General features: G+C 42.4%; 1 protein-coding gene across 2 annotated transcripts in view; it reads left to right on the forward strand.

Moving 5' to 3' along the window:
• The window catches only part of SGCG (sarcoglycan gamma), a 145,092-nt gene that overhangs the window by 100,323 nt on the left and 21,937 nt on the right, over nt 1-22,832 (forward strand). For both annotated transcript variants that reach the window (XM_072134299.1, XM_072134301.1), the window contains exons 4-5: nt 1,788-1,875; nt 19,641-19,760. In XM_072134299.1, coding sequence (XP_071990400.1) covers nt 1,788-1,875; nt 19,641-19,760 — 208 coding nt within the window. The remainder of the gene's footprint in view (nt 1-1,787; nt 1,876-19,640; nt 19,761-22,832) is intronic.

Below are 22,832 nucleotides of genomic sequence, written 5' to 3' on the forward strand. Positions count from 1 at the left end.
TTGCTTTGGTTCTCGTGGTGTCCTCAATTATGTTCACAATTAATACCGGACAACAATGGCAATGAAATATTACATTAGCATTGATCTGCTATAGTCATTAGATGGATCATGTATTTTATGTTCTGATCTCAGACGTAAGTGTAGCAAGAACATTAGAGAATGTAAAAAAGAGAGAAACAAATAAATAGGAGGTTATGGAGGGTCAAGGAAGAAAAACTCATAGAAGTTATTATATGTGTCTGAGGCACAGGGTTCTACGGTTTATAAGATTAAAGGGATAAAATTATTGATGGCTTATACTAAGGATAGGTCATCAGTATCAGATTGGTCAGATCCATCACCCAAAACCCCCACAGATCAGCTGTTCTGAGTAACTGATTCAGAGAAAGCAGACAGCGCCATTGTCTAAATAGTGGCTGAACTGAGTCACTGCGTCTAAGAGCACAGATAAATGAATTGGAACTCATCTGCTGTAACCTGGTCTGGCCACTTACACTAGCAATGGAGCTGTCTGCTTCCTGTTTCATTATATATTAAAGGGTCTGACCGACTATAAAAACTAAAAAGTGGAAAGCGGTGGAGCAGTCTCCGGAGTCATTTTAGTTATCTATGGTGGTAATATTGGTCCAGCCTGCTAAAAATATTCCATTAATTCCTTAAAGAGGATTTCAATTTCTTACGCATTGACCCATTTCTGTGTAATTTCTTACACTATATATATATACATACATCATATACACACATACATACAGTACCATATGCACCCATGCATCATATACACAGACATACAGCATATACACATCACATATACACACATACAACAAATAAACACATATATAATACCATATACAGCCATACAGCGTATATATGCACAGACATACAATTACAGTATTTATACACCACACACATATATAGCATATTCACAACCAATATTCACCCAATACCCTAGATCCTTGGGCCCCCTGCCAATGAGGGCCCCATAGCGGCTACAACCCCTGCAGTTACGCACCTACTGTGACTGCTTTATCCAAAGCAGGATTTTTGGATAATAGCTGTGACACATTATTCAGTCCAGTACAGGCTTAATTCTATGTGAGATGACATGGTTACACTTGCGCTGGACGGAGCGAGGTGCCACAACGATTAGGACATTCTCAACTGGTGGCGTTTTCCAGTCCGGGGCAGGCACAGTCCACTGTTTTCAGCCGTACCGGTATCTCAGTGAGTACAGCACAAGCTGTGGTAAAGTGTTCAGTCCAGCACAGGCTGAATTCAGTAGGAAATGACAAGTCTAGACCTAGTGGCGCCACAATATTCAGCCACATTATTCTGTGAGTACTTGAGAAGATACCTGTACCTCTCCCATATCCAGCACTGGCTCAGTGAGGCCATCTCATTCAGTATTTAGCCTGCGCTGTACTCACGGAGCTTATGCTGTGCCAGACATGGAAGCACCAATTATAGACTTGTCATTTTCATGCTGAATTCAGCCTGTGCTAAACTGAAAGATGTGGAGCATCTATAGGGGCATCACATAATCACTTGTGGAATAGGTTTGAGGAGGGACATGTACTGTGCCTCCCCCATGTAAAAGCAGTTTGCAAGTGTGGCCACATAATCCACAGACCGAGGCATCTGGGTAATTTCAAATAGTATGAGAAGATGGCCAACTATTTACATATGGTAAGTATTTCCTAAAACATTTATTAACCGGACATAACATACAGTTCTGCCAGACATGCGGTTTTCCAGGAATCTTACGTTAATGCTTCTCTCTTTTCCCATAGGACAATTCCCTGCATTTGCATTCTTCTCAAAATGTAACTGTAAATGCAAGAAACTCTGAAGGGCAAATTACCGGCAGATTGACAGTAGGTAAGTCAACATATGAGGGTGAGAACACATGGATCCTAACGATTTTCTGCTTCTTTTTTTTTTTTGATGACCTATACAAAACCCAGAACGTACACATATACATCATCAGTTGTACCAGGCAGCTTTCCAGGCGACAGCATAGCTAATATCCCATTCTTTGGATTGACCTTTCTGCTTGTAGCCACTTTAACCACATTGGGGGTCATTTACTAAGGGCCGATTCGCTTTTTCCCAACATGTTCCCTGAATATTTCCGATTTGCGCAGATTTTTCCTGAATTGCCCCAGGTTTTTGGCGCACGCGATCGGATTGTGGCGCATCGGCGTGTGTGTGGCCGAACGAAAACCCGACGGATTCGGAGAAACCACCGCATTAAAAAAAAAAGTGTTGCTCGACACGCGCTTACCTTCACTCAGCCCGGCTTGGTGAACTCCAGTGCATTCAGCGCAGCAGCGACACCTGGTGGACGTCGGAGGAACTGCCTTAGTGAATGGCTGGAAGACCCGAATCCACCACAGAGAACGCACCGCTGGATCGCGAATGGATCGGGTAAGTAAATCTGCCCCATAGTGTCAGTACCATAGTTGGCCTTGAACAGGGTGTTGGACTGTCACCGATCTTATATAGATGACCATTGTACAGTAGAACTGGGGCTCCTTGGGCCCAACAGATAAAAAATTTAGTGGGGGGCCCACCATTCATCATCTTCTAGAATAAAAAAGTAACCTCCACATTGGGTTGTCTTCTGCTTGACATTGGGGCGCCTCAATGTGTTAGAGCCTGGGCCTACCAGATGATCCTCCCGGTTCTTGTGGGCTAGTCCAACCCTGCTAATGACCTATCAGCATATTACTCATCAATATAAAAAATAGCCCCAGGGAACCTGAAAAACCTGGAAAACTGAATCAAATCAAAGTTGCTCTTTGACATAGCACCAGCATGAGATTGTGTGGCTGCAATTCTCAGAATAAACAAAAACCACCACTATTAATGTATCTGTACAACACTAACATAATTAATGGCCTCGGGATGATAATTATCAGAAAACTGTATGTTTCTGTGTAAGGAATATGCTTACTGCACTAAATAATGAAGCAGGAAATTCGGAATATGACAAATAAACAACATATTCCGTGACAGTATTTCTCAGCGTAATGTTCGATATATTTAGGTAGAAGCCGAGGATTGATTAAACAGCAGAAAACTTGCGTATTCTCCAATGGGCTGTGTATTAGTCACAATGCTACTGTAGATCATTATAAGATGAAAGAATACTCAATTGTGCTACTATAAATGAGAAATATTGGACAGCTGAAGTGTGGAAACATTAGGAGAGTGAGCCTAAAACATTACAGAAAGGCGGAAAAGAAAAAAAACTCCTGAGCTGTTTGTGTATTTCTACCTATAACTTCAATGGCCTATTATTCTTTTAAAGGGTTGCCTAGTTTTTAAAAACCAACTTTACTATATTAGCCAGAAAAGAGAACAGATGCAAAGACGGACTCTAACTCTGGAGGACCATACCTAACCAGTTTCAATGGTAGATGTGTAATGCTTCATTTGACCTGCGGGGGTCTCTGAACAAAGGTTGCTAGAGGAAAAGCTGCACCCATGTTTCTAGCCCCTCCTTATAATTCCCCCTTTACTCTAGCCCCTTCTTATAATGCCCCCTTTTCTGTAGTCCATCCTTATAACGCCGCCTTTTCTCTAGCCCCTCCTTATAATGCCCCCTTTTCTCTAGCCCCTCCTTACAATGCTCCTTTTCTCTAGCCCCTCCATATAACACTACCTTTTCTCTAGCCCTTCCATATAATGCTCCCTTTCTCTAGCACCTCCTTATAATGCCCTCTTTTCTCTAGCCCCTCCTTATAATACTCTCTTTTCTCTAGCCCCTCCTTATAATGCCCCCTTTTCTCTAGCCCCTCCTTATAATACTCTCTTTTCTCTAGCCCCTCCTTATAATGCCCCCTTTTCTTTAGCCCCTCCTTATAGTACTCTCTTTTCTCTAGCCCCTCCTTATAATGCCCCCTTTTCTCTAGCCCCTCCTTATAGTACTCTCTTTTCTCTAGCCCCTCCTTATAATGCCCCCTTTTCTCTAGCCCCTCCTTATAGTACTCTCTTTTCTCTAGCCCTTCCTTATAATGCCCCCTTTTCTCTAGCCCCCCCTTATAGTACTCTCTTTTCTCTAGCCCCTCCTTATAATGCCCCCTTTTCTCTAGCCCCTCCTTATAGTACTCTCTTTTCTCTAGCCCCTCCTTATAATGCCCCCTTTTCTCTAGACCCTCCTTATAGTACTCTCTTTTCTCTAGCCCCTCCTTATAATGCCCCCTTTTCTCTAGCCCCTCCTTATAGTACTCTCTTTTCTCTAGCCCCTCCTTATAATGCCCCCTTTTCTCTAGCCCCTCCTTATAGTACTCTCTTTTCTCTAGCCCCTCCTTATAATGCTTCCTTTTCTCTATTCCCTCCCAATAATGCCTCCATTTCTCTGGCCACTCAGTAATGTCAACCTTTCTGTTGCCTCCGTATTTAAAGGGCTATTCCCATGAAGACAAATTTCAGTTGCTCCTAGACACAACTCTGTATCTTCTGACTTAGGGTCGGGTGGCCAGCATCTTGGATTCCTGTGTGACAGTCGAGCTTACTGAGTTTCTATGTCTTTCTGCTCTGAGCCTTTAGCCACGCCCCCTGCATGGAGCTCACAGACACACACCGATTCACTTCCTGCCAGCAAACACATTGGGGCAGATTTATCAAGCAGTCTGAAAGTCAGAATATTTCCAATTGCCCATGGCAACCAATCACAGCTCAGCTTTCATTTCACCAGTGCTCATGAATATTTTAAAGGGGAGCTGTGATTGGTTGCCATGGGCAATTGGAAATATTCTGACTTTCAGACTGCTTGATAAATCTCCCCCACTGTGAGGAGAGAGAAGCTGCAAAGTACAAGAAGAAAAGTGATCCAGGGGAGGGGGAGGCAGGCAAATATCTGTGAGAACAGAGAAGTAGCAGTGCTGACAGTGTAAAAGTCTGTCAGCCTCTGTGTAATAGGCATCTCATCATCTCTGATCTGTCTCATCTCTATGTGTCAGTGTGTTAGTACAGAGGCCAGATGAAAGTGTATATACACCTGTACCCTGATAATCTAACCACATTGTCACCCCACAGAACAAGATGGATAATAATAGGGCAGATTTACTTACCCGGTCCTGTCGTGATCCCGTGGTTCGTTGTCCGACGAGGATTCGGGTCTGCCACGATTCACTAAGCTCATGCGCCTGAGTTACTGCATCCATCGCTTCCGCGCTGAGGTCCGCAGGAGTTCACCTGCTTCTTCCCGGTGCATGTGAGTGCTTGATCTTGCGACACAATTCCTTTTTTAAATTCCGCCGTTTGTCCAAATCCGTCAAGTTGTCCCACGTCCACGCCCCCCAATTACTGTCACGTGCAAGCCAGCGTCGATGCGCCAAAATCTGATCGCGTGCGCCAAAATCCAGGGGCAATTCGGCACAAAACGGAAATCGTCGGGAAACCCGATGAAAATGTGTCCGCCGGACCCTTAGTAAATGAGCACCAATGTGTCTGCTTAGAGAGGCCCTGTCCACACCCTGGAACTTTTCACTGAGCAGCCTAGGGAGTGATAGGAGCTAAAACAGCAGTAAAATTGTAAAGTAAAAAAAATTATATTTATTGTGTATCTCACTAGCGGATTGAGATATGAGAATTTTCTCTCGTGGGAAAACCCCTTTAAGGTCACTTTCCTGTAGAACCAAAAATGTCCCCATTTTTGAAGCTCTCATGGTTATAAGGGCCCTCTTTTCATCATAGCCCACACACCCATCTTCTTTTCTTCTCAGATCTTTTCACATTCTGCCGCAGCAGTCTTCTTCTCTTTTCTGCTTTAGATGTGTACATCAGCTTCCCGCTCCACCATTATGGCAGATTACATCATCCGATGGGGTCTGCCGCACGCAGGACCTTTAAGAACTTGTCTGGCTTGCAATAAACAGTCACATTAAAGGCTGTGTTACAGGGGTCGGCAGGCGGCAATAACACACCACATGACAACCTGTCAGCCCTTGTGTTGGGTTACTTTTTGCTGCGATTTGTGGGTGACAATGCAGTGACTGGCACACAGTATACATACATATCTATTAATAACTTCTTAAGGAGGAGAACCACAGCAGCTACTTATCACTGACCTGAACTGTATGAAAGGTAATAATTGACTCCATTGATGTGTTCTCGACTTGGAAATGGCATTAGCTGAATGTAATGGAGAGGTTGTCAAATCTGAACTAAGACTTAAGTGGTGGTTTCTAAACTCAGGGATGACAAGTCCCCTCCTTGTGTAATTTGCCTTCACTCAAATGTCAAATTTTGATTTAGGAATAAAGAGTGTTTCGGGGGCAAGCGATACCTATTATGATCAATGGATGGAATTCTCAATTTTGCTTACTTTCTTGAATGGAAAAAGATTCCACCTTTTAGAAAAGATCGAATTGGGCCACTATTACTCTAGTGTGGGGCTCTTCTATACAGGCAGTCCCCAGCTTACATACAAGATAGGTTCTTTAGGTTTGTTCTTAAGTTGATTTTGTATCATCTATACTTTATCATTGTAGCTCCAGACACCTTACAGCTGATCAGTGCATCCTGGGATTAAAGTAAAGCATCCAGAGACCATCCAGAGAGCTTCACCAGAGGTCACAGGGGGCAGAGGGGTCCGTCTGTAACTAGGGGTCATCAGTAATTTGGGTGTCCTAAGTCGGCAAGTGTACTAACGGATCTGTTAGTTTATACCCTTTTACCGGATACCCAGTTTTTGCAAGCCCTTGGGCGATTTGCAACTCCGAATAGCAGGCCAATGGCACCAACCAGGACTAGGTTCCCTCTTTTTCATGGTAAATAAATGAGGGAAATTCGATCAGCATGAAAATACAAGTTCCTATTTGGTTTCGGCTCTGTAGTTGAGGCAGCAGGACTTGTAACATGTAAGTTTATGGCTTTGCAAAGTAAAAAATATTCTCATTTGATTCCACCAAAGTTGGCCAAGTTTTGTCAGATGTTTATGGGCTCCATTCACACCAGTGGTGGTGAACCCATGGCATGCGTGCCGGAGATGGCAATCAAACTCTTTGTAGTCTGGCACCTTCCATTTCTCCTCTTCTTTTATTTAGTACATGGGTAACGCGAGACAGATTGTAGGTCATAATTCCTCAAGATCAGACTACACAGGGTTTGTTGTCTGTTACTATGGTGACTTAGAGATCTGCATAGCAGCTGTAGACACAATGGCCCACATTTATTAAAGCCCCTGCACCAGTTTTATGTCTGACTATGCACATTGTTTCCAGTACAAATTGCCAGATTCATGAAGAACGTGCGCCACAATTCATGAACCTGGTGCACACTGTTTTTGATAATTTGTAATGAAACCTATTGGTAGAGGTGCTTTATTTTACATTTCCTATGCACTGGAGCAATACATTGTTAACTGTGTACATGGCCTTTAAGTTCTGTATTGAACAGTCATGCAGTTGGCTTGTCTGAAGAGCACCAAGTTTGTCCAATTGCCTACCGATATATTGTCCGTCTCCTCCCTATCGCCCTATCTGCCAAGGCCGCTACACTGCAGTAACCATCCCTCCTTGGCAGCCCAGGTAATTACCAGTACTATAGTAACTTATTACTTGGGAGAAAATGTATTTGATGCCCACAGTGCCGCCCCTCCCATTCATAATACGCCTCATTGCAGATCATATTTTACAGAAAAATTTGATTGTAACTAACGATTGACTTTTGCCTCTGTGTGGTTTGGCATTGTGATGATCCGTCCTTTACCATACATATTTGCTTCTTCCTTAGCAAGGATGATAAATAATGAAATGATTTGTTTCACTGGTGCAAACTTATATTTCCACTGAAACTTTGTGCCTCATTAATGCTGCTGAGGCCTTCAGCGTACAGACAGACAGACAGAGGGAATCAATAACCTCCTGGTGTATGTGGCCATTAGGACAGAGTAATGAACAGGCACGAGGCGCCATACAGAGGAAAGCTCATCTATTCCTGTGACATCTCAATAGAAACACAGTTTTAATGACTTGTTAAGTCAAGTTTCATTCAGTTTATGGGGTCTTCTGTATGAAAAGACATCATACATACTATACACAGTTTACATATGAAAGGTATTTCAGTCCTTTGAACATTGAGGATTGTGTGGTCCAACTAGCAGGTTCCTGTATATGATTCCCTCTTTGACCAGCGCCTCCAATTTTTAGTGATGGCCCCGTCTTGACCAGACGCTGAACCATAGCGGCCTTCCCTGACCTGTGGCTTTACAACCACCTGATGTGACCTCTGCCTGTCTGTAGCCATTTACTTTACAAAAAAAAGAAGCACACAAAGAGACGACAGAGGGCGGCACCTTGGGTGATGAGGTACAGTTAGGTCCATAAATATTTGGACAGAGACAACATTTTTCTCATTTTGGTTCTGTACATTACAATAATGAATATTGAACAAAATAATTTGTCTGCAGTTGGAGTTAAGACTTTTAGCTTTAATTCACTGGGTTGAACAAAATGATTGCAAAAAAGTAACTGGACAATTTGAATAACTGTAAATAAAATGTTAATTTCTAATACTTTGTAAAAAAAATTATGTATTTGCGATGGTGCTGTATATGTACAACCTCCCTGATAGTGGTGCTATCCACTTGCACCGCGTGTCAACCAGTATATATGGGCTGAGACAGGCAGCACAGGATCAACGTCATAGGCAAAGCAGGAGGTCAGGGCAGGCAGCGAAGAAGCAAGATCAGGACCAGAACAGGGCATGAAACACAGCTTTCTCTGAGGCATGGAAGCACAAAGATCCTGCAGGGGACACAGGAAGGGGCCAGAAATGTAACAGAATGGGCAGCCGGCCAGCACCAATTATCGGCTGCCGGAACCATTGCTGGAACGCGGCAAGGGGAGTCAGACAGCCACGGGGTCCTGGGAAGCGGAGAGGGGCACGGGTGCGTTTGCGATCCGGGACATGGGTCGCAGGAGAACCCCTGACAGTGTATAACAGTGTGTTCCTATTTCTGTTTGTGTTTGTGTACAGCTGAGCTGTGTGTGTAAATGTATGCATGTAGCAGAGCTATTTATGTTAATGTACGGATATAGCAGAGCTATTTATATTAATGTATGGATGTAGCAGAGCTATGTGTGTAAATGTATGGATGAAACATAGCTATGTGTGCTTTGCTGTTGTGCGACCAACAAGGATATTTTATGTTGAATCAGTTTATTGAGACAGTTCAACAAACGATAAACAATAACAAAAAACAGAAAAACAAAACAGGTAAGAACATAAGAAAGTTTTCCACGCAGGGATAACAACAGTATGATTTACAATATCAATACATACTATGGAGGGGTACTAGACATAAGGTATGGTGATACTTCTCAAAATTACACAGATATAAACAATACCAGTCTTGAGAAACCGCTAGGCTCTTATGGATGGGCCCCGTGTCGGACCCAAAGTCCCTAGCGGTCCAGGTGATATTAGCTTCTGCGTCTGAAGAGGCATAATATGACGACGGCAATAACTAGTGCATATTTGAGCAATCACCCAATTATTCCCAGCTAACTGCTAGCGCCTCCTTTCTATGAGTTATAAAAATAACGGACAAATATCAACAGGAAAGAGTAGGAGGGCAGGAAAGGGAATAGCAGGGGGGAGGGAGAGAGAGAGGGGCTCCCCTTAAAGGGAAAGGGAAACCATTGCAGATTTAGATGCTTGGGCAACATGTAGTGGAGGGCATGAATGGTGAGTAGATAGATAAAGGAGAACGGTGGCTTAGCATCCCTTCCCCCCATGAGGTCGCTAAAGGCTTTAGTTTCCTTGAAATCCAGCCACGACTGCCACACGTGAAAGTACCTTTCATAAGCGTCCGGTGTCACCGCGGCCAGCTCCTCCATGCGGGACAGCGCCAACATCTCTTGGGCCCATTCCGCCATGGACGGGCAGACCGCCGATCACCAGTGTCTGGGGATTACCGCTCGTGCTGCTATCAAGCAGAACCTCAGAATGTTTTTCTTTTGGAGGCTAATGGAACCTGGGAGCATCGACAGCAACGCTATCTCTGGGGAAGTTGTCACTTGTTTACCTGTTATTTGTTGGTACGTGGCAAATACCTGATCCCAGAACCGCTTGAGGGCATCACAAGTCCACCAGATGTGCAGCATGTCCCCCTTCTCCTTTCCACAGCGCCAACATAAATCTGAGACAGAGGGAAAAGCCAAGTGTAGTACTGTCGGCACCCGGTACCACCCAACAAGGATATTTTAATTGGTGTAAAATATATTTTACCTTCGTACTTTGAAGCATCCATCACAACAAGCCGGCTGATCGGAGGCATGTGTCAGCACTAGGCCCTGCTTTGTAGTGAATATCCAATCGAGTACGAGTAAGGGGGGGCTTTGACGTAAATATTCGGAAGTAGTCAGTAGTGGCGTGGACCCGGCACCAACCTGCCAAACCAGTCTGCATATCCACCACTTGGATGTCTGACTCCCAGCTGTCATTACGGGGCTGCAGCTTACAGCGTGCCCCTTTCTACCTGGTTTAATCTACCGAACAGAATCTTTTTTAACCTCAAACACGTAAATCTCTCTGATGAATCACATGGAAGATAAAATGGGTCAGGGAAATCTGTGTATGTATGGGGGTAATTTTTTTGTCAATAGGGCGAGTCAAAGGACTGCCCTTGTAAAGGCGGGAGCCAATGGTGGATCTAGGGACAGAGAACTTATGCCCATTCTCCCCACCAACATCACACGCCTGAACCACGGTAAGGGATATCTTGTTGATATTGCTGAAGGTTCCATGAGCAGGTAGCTATGGTGATGGAGTATAATTGACAATTTTAACTGTACTACGATAAAAATGCGGCTTTACTAAATAACATTAGGATATGCCAGTATCTTTATAATATCTCATCACATACATTTTTGTGCTATTTCATGTGGTTTGAATAAAAGTTAAGTTTTATGCACAGGAATCGCTCTAAAGAGAATACCCCAGTAGCCAATAGAGAAAAAAAACCATACTCACCTTCTGCCTCTGGTGCAGGCAACGTGTGATAACATCAGACATCCACCTGTGCGGGGTCAGTTTCGCCCATAGACCTTTGACCTTGCGCATCCAAATGTGTCATCACATGTCTACGCCACATGTTCCCTCTATATCATACACACCCTGCTCCGCCAGTACCCCCCTCACCGGGCCAAGGCCACCCTTGGCACCGTGGCTGTGATCATACTACAGAACGCTCTACAACAAAGTTCCAAGGTGATATATTCAATCAAAAATAGGCTAATTTCCAAATAAGACACTGCCTTCACATGAAAGCCCTTTCAGAAATACATACAGTATGTGGACAGATCATATAGGTTATTTCTCTGGCAAAAGCCTGTTTTTTATTTTAAAATAGGTAACACATTTTCCTTAAATTTCAGAAAATCACAGTAGACCTTACATAAAAATAAAATCAAAAGAAGGTCTTCTGTTCTGTGGGGCTTGTGAGATGACCCCCGACCTTGTCTAGACCACCTCTGCTTGTTTCCCTATGTCATCCTTTCACACTATATGAAAGGATGACATAGAGAAGAGGTTAGTACAGTGTATATTTAGCTACGTCTTGGATGAAGCACAACATATCGTGTGTGTTCCTTCTATCTTCTCGTGGATTTATGTAAGCGCATAACCGCATCTTCTCTTCACAAACTATGTTTGATCTATTTCAGGAAAGAACTTTGGATAAAGTCATTAATTATGTAAGTCATTCATTATCCTAATCACAGTTATCCTCCACGTCTCCCCCTTATGACAGTCGGCTCAATAATTTTCTGTCAGAGCAAAGGGAATTTGTGTTCTGATGTCAAATTAAAATGTTCAGAATCCTGTCATTAAAAAACGTCAAGTTTTCCTTCACTTATTATTAATTTGTGTTTGGATCGGTGTAAACTCGAGAAACATGGTCACGGCTTGTAGTATGTGCGGAGTCTATGATCATGTGGATATCGGTGAACATTGCATACAAGGTCGTTATGGCTAGTAATAGTTTTGCGTGAAGACCATGTGATCGGTCAAGGTAAACATTCGGTTGGTCTAAGCCAGTGATGGTGAACCTTTCAGAGTGTCCAAACTACAACCAAAACCTAATAATTTATTGCGAAGTGCCAACATGGTAATATAAGAACTAGCTTATTGTTCACTTCTCTGTCACAGCTTTCAATCGTATCGGCATCTTGAGGACACCAATACAGTAGATAGAAGGAGGGGGGAGAACAATAGGGGGGACCAGAGCAGGAGCTCAGTGATTAATCTAGGTCTGTCCACACCTTCTTCGTTAGTTCCGAGTAACCCAGGATGTGACACTTTAAAATAGCGCTCAACATAGTATGTCCTGGGCTTCCTTAGACTGCAGAAGAAGGCCTTGTCTGCTGAACTGTGTTGGGTTGATGCCCTGGGTGCCCACAGAGAGAGCTCTGAGTTCCATGTGTGGCACCCATGCCATAGGTTCACACCACTGGTCTAAGCAGTGCGCAGGGCTGTGCCGGCCCACTCTGCCACTGGCCCCGCCCACTTAACGCCCCTTCCACATAGCAGGAAGATGTCATGAAGAGGAAATGAATCATAGTTACTGGCGTTTCGCAAGTAGTAGCAATTATTTTAGGGCCCTGATAAGTGTCCTCCAAAGTGCATGGTGTTTGGTTGGACCCCCTTTTTAAAGATTTCAATTGAAAGAATTTTTTCAATAAATAAACATTTTCCCTTTTCTGTAGTTTTGCTGTAAATTTAACTACCAAGCAGAAAAATATCCAAAATTTCAGTTTTGTTCCTTTTTTTGTTGCTATGTAATTTTTAGCCAAATGCAAAAGATTATTACCTCAGCGGGAGACCTTACACCTTGCATTGCATTTGCAGCAGATAAAGGCTGTGACTCAATTGTAGAATTTTTTCTACGTGTTGTACATGTTTTATGTTTATTTGAATGAATATGCAAACTATTTCCATACTGACTGTTTGAAAGAGCACACCAAATAATACTGGCTGCTATACTAGTACATTGCAGACTGTGATTAGAGTCAGCCATTGGGGCGACATTCACACATTGGCGTCCAGGCAGCCGGATACGGTCCGCATTCTCGCCCGGTAATTGAGGAAACAGTTATGTGCCGTAATAGGTGCAGAGTTCTCTCTTCTGGTCCATTCTCTCCTTTTTTTTATTACCAGATTTTTTGGCTGTATATTTTTTGTTTCGTTTACTATATGTTTTTGTAACATCAGCTCTTGACATTTTAATTAAAGATAAAAAAACATTAAAGCCAAAAAAACTAAAAGAGAAAAATTACCTATTTGCTTTAAGGGAAATGTTGCTCTTTTTCAGTCACTACAAACAATGGCCACAGGATGTGACCTACCTGTTACCTATTATTATTCGTAATCCTGTGTTATCTGGGGCAGTCTTATTGATATGAATGGAAAGGTTTCACAACTGCACTGCATTCACTCAAAAAAGTAAAAGAGACCCATTACTCATGGATTAATGTAGGTTCCTGGGAGTCAGACACTAAAGATTGAGATGTGACATATTGCTGTTAGAGAATTGGCTTTAAACTATGATGAAGTGGAAGAGCTATTGCTACATAAGATAACCGTCCACACCTATCTTAAGAATGGAGATTTTCTGACCCTTATCCTGAAGTCCTTGCAGTTCAGCCTCCCTGACTGTTTACTTATGATATCTGAGATGAGTGGAAGAACACGGTGCACCCTTAGCAAGCAGAGATGGTTCTGCCCCATCTGTTAATGTGATGTCGTGCTGAGGCATCATGAAATTAGGAACCAATGAATGCAGAAGAGAAAGAGGGAGAAATGAAAAAATTCAGAGTAGGGTTGAACCAATACCAGAATTTTGAGTGCAATACGATGTCCAAAGAAGTATCCCGATATTTGATACCGATACAATACTTTCAAGAAAAAAAAAAGGATTATCTGAATTATATGTTAAGGGTGCAGTCACATGGGTGTTAACATTGTGTTTAGTGAGAAAAAATGTTCTCATTGACAACCAGTAAGTCCATAGTCTAGTGCAGTGGTGGCAAACCTATGGCACGGGTGCCAGAGGCGGCACTCAGAGCTCTCTTTATGGGCACCCTTGCCATCACCCCAGGGTAGAGTTCGCCAGACAGGACTCAGGGCCTCTTACAGTCCCAGGCAGCCCAGGACACCAGAAGGAAGCTACAATGATAATCCAAACTTCTTCTCCTTCTTTCTACTGTATTGGTGTCCTCAGGTGCCTATACAATTTAAACCTTTGAAAAAGCAGGTAGTAATAAGTTACTGCTTAAATGGTCGCATTGGCACTTTGCGAAAAATACGTGGGTTTTGGTTGTAGTTTGGACACTCAGTGTCTAAAAGGTTTGCCATCAATGGTCTAGTGGATAGAGGCACTGTATTCCTATGGCAGGTTGGTATGGCAAGCATGAAGGTTGTGAGTTTAAAGCCCGGATGGACCAAAAAATTTGATATGCTGGCGTTCGTGTGATAGCTTATCATAGCCCCGGCGCCCAAAAGACACAGCCGGATACCTCTTGATGTATCCACAGTGTTTAGGCACTGAAGCCCTGATAAATATGCCCCCCCCTCTTGTGTCAGTAAATACCCCCACTGGGAGATGTAGAAACACCCTAAAAGGACAGTTCATGATATTTCCCTGATGACGTGGTCCCTGCTCTGCCACTTACCCGACACCTCTACACAAAGGATTCCTTCCCAGTTGTGACCACACCCTCTGCCCCCCCCCCTCAAGTTATATTATATACTCATATTATACTTATCCTGTTAAAGTATGGCGCTCACCACTGGAGGTGGCCATGTAGTCAGTCAGTCTGCGGTCAGATACATCCAGAAGAAGATGCGGATAGTAATGACTTCCTGGCCCCCTCCATCTGTTGAAATCAGCAGGAAACGGGATGTCACAGGAAGTCCAGAGTTCTGCTGCCCGGGGGTCATGTAACCCATGGCTCCCGGGGTGTGAGCGCCAAACTTTAACAGGGTAGGTGTAATATTGATGACCCTAATAAGGCTTTAAGCTGAATCTGTTTGTCAACAATATTGCTGATGGCTTTAATTGACAACCAGCTGAATGATAAAACCAGCTATAAATAAGGATAAATGATGCAGTTCATTTACTTTTATGTAGATGCAAGAAAACAAATCCAGACAACAGTACGACAAGGACACGTATTGTGGTGGCCTAGCACATGGACTGGAGCCTTTGGTTTGACAAATGACGAGATATTTAGCATCTGGACAAACTTCAAAGTCAATTAAAAAATTACTGTAGCGTTATCTCGGTATCAATAATATAAATTTACCCAAATAAATGATAACTTGTACCCAAATAACAGGAGACTAAAGCAATCAAGCAAAGTGCTGCCTAAGCTCCAATCTGCCCCAAGACGTGGTGATAAGACGAAACTCATTTTTTTACCACGTTATTAACTAAGCTTCAGTCTGTTGTTTACTCTCTATAATAACATCTAGGAGGAAATTATTTTGTGCATGTTATAGAGGTCTCGTTTAGCCAAATATGTTTTTTAAGCACATATTAGTTCATTACGACTCTATGGGAAATGATTGCTCGGCGTTAATGAAGCGTGTGCAGAGGGTACTTCTTCACCAAACACCCTAAAGCCAGGTTTGCAAACTTGTCTTAATGACCAACATCATAATCTCATTAGGGTTGTATCCTTTATGAATCTCAAATGAGGGCGGCTTAGAATTCATTTTACTAAATCGCCTGTTCTTACTAAAGAAAGAGATTCTTTTGTTTCTGATCTGTCGCCTACAAAAGTCTTTTGTACTTTTTTTTTTTAATTAATATGGAGCCGGTCCATTAGGGCCACCGATTTAATAGAGAGGTGATTGCCGACGATATATTACAAAGTCTATCAAATTATCTAGAAGCGTATTAACTGCGGTTATGAAGGATTCCTAATGAACAATGGAATGGAAGTTAAAATAATGCTGATCTGATGAGATGTAATTACATGTTGTAGCGTTGACACTGTATAATTATTCACGAGGCTCGTCTCATGGAAATTTATTCATTTAGGCAGTTCACTACATTTTTCTTTGTAAGATAACTTTTATATGAAATGTGTCATCAGAAAATGGACGGCTGTTTAAATCAGGTTTTTATGTTAAACTTCATTTTTATATTTCTAAAACTTTCCCATGTTCTTAATGCGCTAAATATTATGGAAAATGTACAGGTTAAAGGAACTCGACAACCAGGATGAAGGATTGTAAACCAAACACACTGATAATCTGGTGTGTGCCCCCTCTGGCAGGATCTGCTCTTCATTTAGCTTCTTATGCCCTTGTTTTTACTAAAAAGGGTTTTTTAAATTATGCAAATGAGCTTGAGGGGCTCTGGCTCAATTAACAACTATGGAGCCCTGAGCACCTCAGGGTCATTTGCATAATTATTAAATCTTAAAAAAACAAGGTTATAAGACGCTAAAACACGAGTGGATCCTGATAGAAGGGGGCACACACCAATATGTAAGCTTGCTTAGTTTACAATCCTTCATCCTGGTAGTATATTGTTCAAGAGAATCTACTAACTTGTGTCTGTAGGCTTCCAGGCATGCCTACTAGTATTGCTCCTGGCAATGTTTTTACCACAGAATACAATATATATAATGTTGCAGTGATACAAACCATATAAAGAATAAGTTAAAAAAAATCTATAGGTATAGAATCAATAAAAATAGTAATACTCACAGGTTTCAATCCAAGAAAAGGGTTACTTTTTTCCCACAATGTTTCGCCTTTTACAATATAGAGCCTTTCTCAAGCAGTGAGCTGTGATTGACAAGTATCTTCCTGTTTCTGTTCTTTGGAAAGCTGGGTAGTTCGTTCTGGAGCTCAGTGTTAGTCTTACCTATCGGTTGAGTGATTCAGCTTCCAGGGTAGCATCCAGGAACAGGATAAATAGCTAATTCCCAGTTTATTCAGGCTGGTCATACCCTCTCCTGTGACTTGCAGTACTTCTCTCTGTTTGTGTTGTGATGGATCTGAATCCGTACATGAGCATGTATCCATCCTGAGACAGTACCCCGAACCTCAACCTTAACTGTAACCTGTATCTGAGCCTTGTGTCCTTCCTGAGCCAGTATCCTGAACCCCAGCCTGAACGGTAACCCATACCTGAGCCTGTACCCAGCCTAGGTCAGTACCCTGAACCCCAGTCTGAGCTGGGAACCTATACCTGAGCCTGTATCCATTATGAGCCAATTCCCTAAACTGCAGCCTGCACTGGAACCTATACCTGAGCCTGTACCTAGCCTGAGTCTGTACTCCAAATCCCAACCTGAACTGAAATCGGTACCTGAGCCTGTATCCAGCCTGACCCTGTACTCTGAATCTCAGCCTAAACATTAAGCTATATCTGAGGCTCCATTCCCACGGCCGTGTACTCGCCCAGACCGGGAGGAGGAGATGGCAGGAGTGACTGCTCTTTATCCCTCCTCCCTCCATATGCAGACAAGCAACAGTGCCCCATATCCGCCAAAGTATAGGACCGCCACAGTGTGATGTGCTTACCACGCCATAACCGGGAGCCATAGAGGTCCATGTGGGCTGTGATCTGGTTGCAAAGCATACGGCCAGATCAAGGTCCCCAGTACGGCCCTGAGAATGATCCCCAAGCCTACATCCATCCTAAGACGGTTCCCTGAACCCCAACCTGAAGTGGAATCTATGACTGAGCCTGTTTCAAGCCTTAGCCAGGACCCCTTAAGCACAACCTGAAGTGGAGCCTGTATCTAGCCTGAACTTGTACCCTTTACCCCGATCCTGATCTGGTACACTGAACCCTGTATTGAGCCAGCACCGTTATCCTGAGCCTGTACCTCAATCCTGTACCCAATCACTGTTTCTTAAGTGTCTGTATGTTCATTTGTTTCTGTTGCTTGCCACATACTCACACACATAGACTAGAGATAGTCTTCGGGTTGTCCTCCGTGACTAGCACAGCCTGGGCAATTAGGTAGGTAATTGGGGTTGTGGGTGAGTTTAGGGTCGGCTACCCCTTTCTTTGTCATAACAAACAACTTACGACTCAAAAATTGATGCCTTACCCATTTCCCAATAAAGTAGTATAAAATGAATGTTAGAATATTTCCATATGAAAAAAAACATATAAGAAATTACAACATAATGAAAACCATACAAAATTTGGTATTTATACAATTGTACTGGCCCACAGTAGAACTTGCCCTTCCCAATGCGGTTTCATATCATAAAATGGAAATGGACACCTTTCAGCAGTATTGCTCTATCAATGGCTATGGGATACGTAAAAAAAAACTAATACTGAAGCACTAAAAGTCAGTTCAAGTACATAAAACCTATAGTACAACACATGGATGTGATACAGTGTGAGCTGATTATACAAGTCACCTTCCTTTGAATTTTCATAATTGTATCTAGTCTAAGACCTAATATCATAGCTAAGTATTGGAGATGGTACATCAGAAGTGTATATTTTCCATACTACTATATCTACATTAATTTACTTGTATGTATTTATAACCCAATAATCTATATGGTAATGATCTGCTTATTTGCGTGTAAGGGACACTGTGTTAAAATCAACACAGCAGGCAATCACATTAGGGCTCGAGCCATTGACGGATCAATATTCATGTCTACAGCACATAAGCTATAAATATGGACCAGATGGGAAATCATTTAACATAATGTATAACATTGACTTGTAAATCAGAGGGTCCGTAACCAGTTGTGGGATACGGTTAGCGCCATATTAGGGGATCCAGTAAAAACATCACTACGAATGCTCATTCATTTAGAAGCAGAATTGATTTAGTACAAATTTTCTCTCTGTATAAAATTTAAGCTTAAGACATATACAGGCGGTCCCCTACTTAAGAAAACCCGATTTACAGACGACCCCTAGTTACAAACAGATCTCTGGATGTTGGTAATTTACTCTACTTTAGCCCAAGGCTACTATAAACAGCTATAACAGTTAACAAAGGTGTCTGATATAAAGCTTTTTTGCTAATTCTGGTTTTTATGACAATCCAACATTTTTAAAATCCAATTGTCACAGAGACCAAAAAAAATTTGTCTGGGGTTACAATTATAAAGTATACAATTTCGACTTACATACACATTCAACTTCAGAACAAACCTTGTATCAACCCAAGGACCGCCTGTATCCAAAACTTTTGAAATTCATTCTACGTTCGTTCACATAGATTGGGAAAAGTTGAGTCTTCAGGACAGGGTTTCAGGTCCCAGCATAAATGGGCCGGGAAACGGTACCACCTACCGTGGCCAGAAACCTGGGATGGTAGGTAAATGGCTTCCTAGAGTCGTTCTGCTCAAACAACTATTATGCAAGCTACAGTAGATTATCTTTGAAAGATGTCCACCTGCCTCTCCAAGGTCTATAGCCAGGGGTATCAGGTTCCTGACCCAGAACTCTTACTCAGTCCAAGTCCCTGGCTTTTCTTGCTAATCTTCCCACTTTGCCATCACATAATACATTCAAAACACTTTATATTGCCATATAGCGCCCATAAAATACTCATTATTGGAGACCCGGATGTCTCTGTCATTGGATGATGCACCAGTGGACCTCATTTATAATGTGTTCTTCATTTCAGGTCCTGGTCTAGTAGAAACTCATGGTCAACAGTTCCAGATCAACTCTGACAAAGGAAAGATGTTATTTTCTGTGGATGAAAAGGAAGTTCTAGTCGGTACAGACAAGCTGGTGGTCACAGGTGAGCCAAGTCCTGATACCAAAGTTCAATATGGTAATGTTTATTAATTAAAACCTTCTGTACAAAAAAAAAATATATCTTCATTTTGCCATCTTCTGTAGGAAACTACCATCAGATCTAACTTAATAGGTAGATTTCCGATGATAGGTTTCACTTCAAACACCTGATCGGCAGTGGTGACAAGAGACAGATCCCCTCTAATTGAAAGTGGTTTTGGAATAGGGGACAGGATAGTAGAGAAAAGTCTACTTGCTGGGGGGTCCGTCCTGTAGACCATGCAATCAGCAAAATGGGGGACAAAAATTCCCACTTAGGCCCCTTCCACACTTGCGTTGCAGATCACGTCAGAGTTTGATCAGGGTGCGATCAGGGTTTGGTCAGTGAAAAACTGACATTTTTCATCAGAGTTCAATCAGGTTTTAGTCACAGTTTTTTCAGTGTCTTCAGTTTTTTACGTGCATTTTCAATGCAATTTCAATACGTTTTTCACCCGCAGATAATGCGCGTGAAAAGGACTCAGGACTGAGCTCTATCTTTTCTATGGCAATTGATGCGTCAAAAACGCATTGCACTTGCATGTGTCTCAGACTATGCATCTCCATAGACTTGTATGATGCGTTTTTCAGGCGTGTTTAAAAAAACGTGCGTGTGTGCATGAAAAAAATGCAAGTCTGAAAGACCCATTGATTACAATGGGTCAGAATGCAATGCAAGTTCTGCATGTCAAAAGCACGTGCAGAAAATGTGCGTGAAAAACGCAAGTGTGAAAAGGGCCTAACACTTCCCATACAGAAAGGAACTTCCGAGGCAGCCTATTCTGGGATTCACCCTGGAAAAAATCCCAAGGAATCTAGCTTTCCCGCTCTGTTAGCTGTCCCGTTCTGTTCCATCAGAAGTGGATTTGATGGTAGATTCCTCCTGTCTGCCTCTGCCCTAATCTGTAATTTAATAATCCTAGAACCCAACTTGTTAAAAACTTTATTTTGGTAATATGTAAAGTAACTGCAGAGCCTTCTGGGGCTTGTACTAGCCTGGGCGGGCACTGGGAGCTAAGGCTACTCCACGCCCCAGTAGCCTCTGCAGTCAATTTACATATTGCTAAAATTAAGTTTTTAACAAGTTAGGTTAGGTTCCAGGATTATTTAATTACATATTAGGGCAGAGGCAGGCAGAAGGTATCTACCAGCAGATCTACTTCTGATAGTAGGTTCCTCATGGTACATTTCCTTTAACTCCCTGTAAAACTACTGTTTTACACTATGGAACCATTTAAAAAAAAACTCAATAATAAATTCTATTTAAAATAAAAATTCAAATGAAACACATTTTCTAGAATTCAAAACTAAAGAAGTAGAGACTGATGCTACCCGACTAGTACTTCCCGTGTAGAGTACTGCATGTACAGAGGGGTTGAAATAAATAATTTGTTGCCCACTGGACGCCTGGTACAGTCACAATAGACCTGGAAATACATTCCCTCTTTTCCCAGGCATTGTTGTTCTATGGCAACCAATTTCGACTGGATGACAGAATGTAAAAGGTAAAATAATGCAGTCGGTTAAAAATACAATGCGTGAAGTGTTCCCAGTACTGACATTAATAGCGCCGGTGTGAGAAATCCGGTAAGTGCGCACTTTATGCAAAGTCCATTCACCGGCCAAAGCCATTAGTAGAAATCTTTGTGAGTGTCACAGTCGCTGCACTTTGCTTTCAACTTGGTAAAAAAAAAAAACCCCTCACTTGTGATTTTATTCTATTTCCTGAGATTTCCACGTGAGATCCACGTCCTGTGGTAAAGAAGAGTGATGCAAAATACATGTTACATTTTATGGAGGGGAACAATCTGACTAATCATAGAGGCCTGGACAGTGAATTGCGGATTATTAAGCTCCGCTCTGCGCGGTGGCTCAGGCTTTTATGCCTCAGGCCTCTTACACATTCAGTACTGTGAAAAAGTTCAGGCAGATTTAGAAAAACAGCTGCAAAGAAAGTCCCAAAATATCAAGGATAACACATACAGTGATGTCACATGACAGGTATAATACACACAGTGATGTCACAGTGCAGTTATAGTACCCGCAGTGATGTCACAGTACAGAGGTAATACACACAGTCATGTTACAATACAGAGATAACACACACAGTGATGTCACAGTACAGGGATAATACCCGAGGTGATGTCACAGTACAGAGGAAATACACACAGTCATTTCACAATACAGAGATAATACACACAGTGATGTCACAGTACAGAGATAATACACACAGTCATTTCACAATACAGAGATAATACACACAGTGATGTCACAGTACAGAGGTAATACACACAGTGATGTCACAGTACAGGGATAATACACACAGTGATGTCACAGTACAGGGATAATACACACAGTGATGTCACAGTACAGAGATAACACACACAGTGATGTCACAGTACAGGGTTAATACACACAGCGATGTCACAGTACAGGGATAATACACACAGTGATGTCACAGTACAGGGATAATACACACAGTGATGTCACAGTACAGGTATAATACACACAGCGATGTCACACTACAGGGATAATACACACAGTGATGTCACAGTACAGGGATAATACACACAGTGATGTCACAGTACAGGGATACTACACACAGTGATGTCACAGTACAGGGATAATACACACAGTGATGTCACAGTACAGGGATATTACACACAGTGATGTCCAGGACAGGGATGTTACACACAGTGATGTCACAGTACAGAGATAATACACACAGTGATGTCACAGTACAGGGATGATACACACAGTGGTGTCACAGTACAGGGATAATACACACAGTGATGTCCAGGACAGGGATATTACACACAGTGATGTCACAGTACAGGGATAATACACACAGTGATGTCACAGTACAGAGGTAATACACACAGTGATGTCACAGTACAGGGATAATACACACAGTGATGTCACAGTACAGGGATAATACACACAGTGATGTCACAGTACAGAGGTAATACACACAGTGATGTCACAGTACAGGGATAATACACACAGTGATGTCACAGTACAGGGATAATGCACACAG

This window comes from Engystomops pustulosus, chromosome 2 (assembly GCF_040894005.1).
Source record: "Engystomops pustulosus chromosome 2, aEngPut4.maternal, whole genome shotgun sequence".
Lineage (NCBI taxonomy): Eukaryota > Metazoa > Chordata > Amphibia > Anura > Leptodactylidae > Engystomops > Engystomops pustulosus.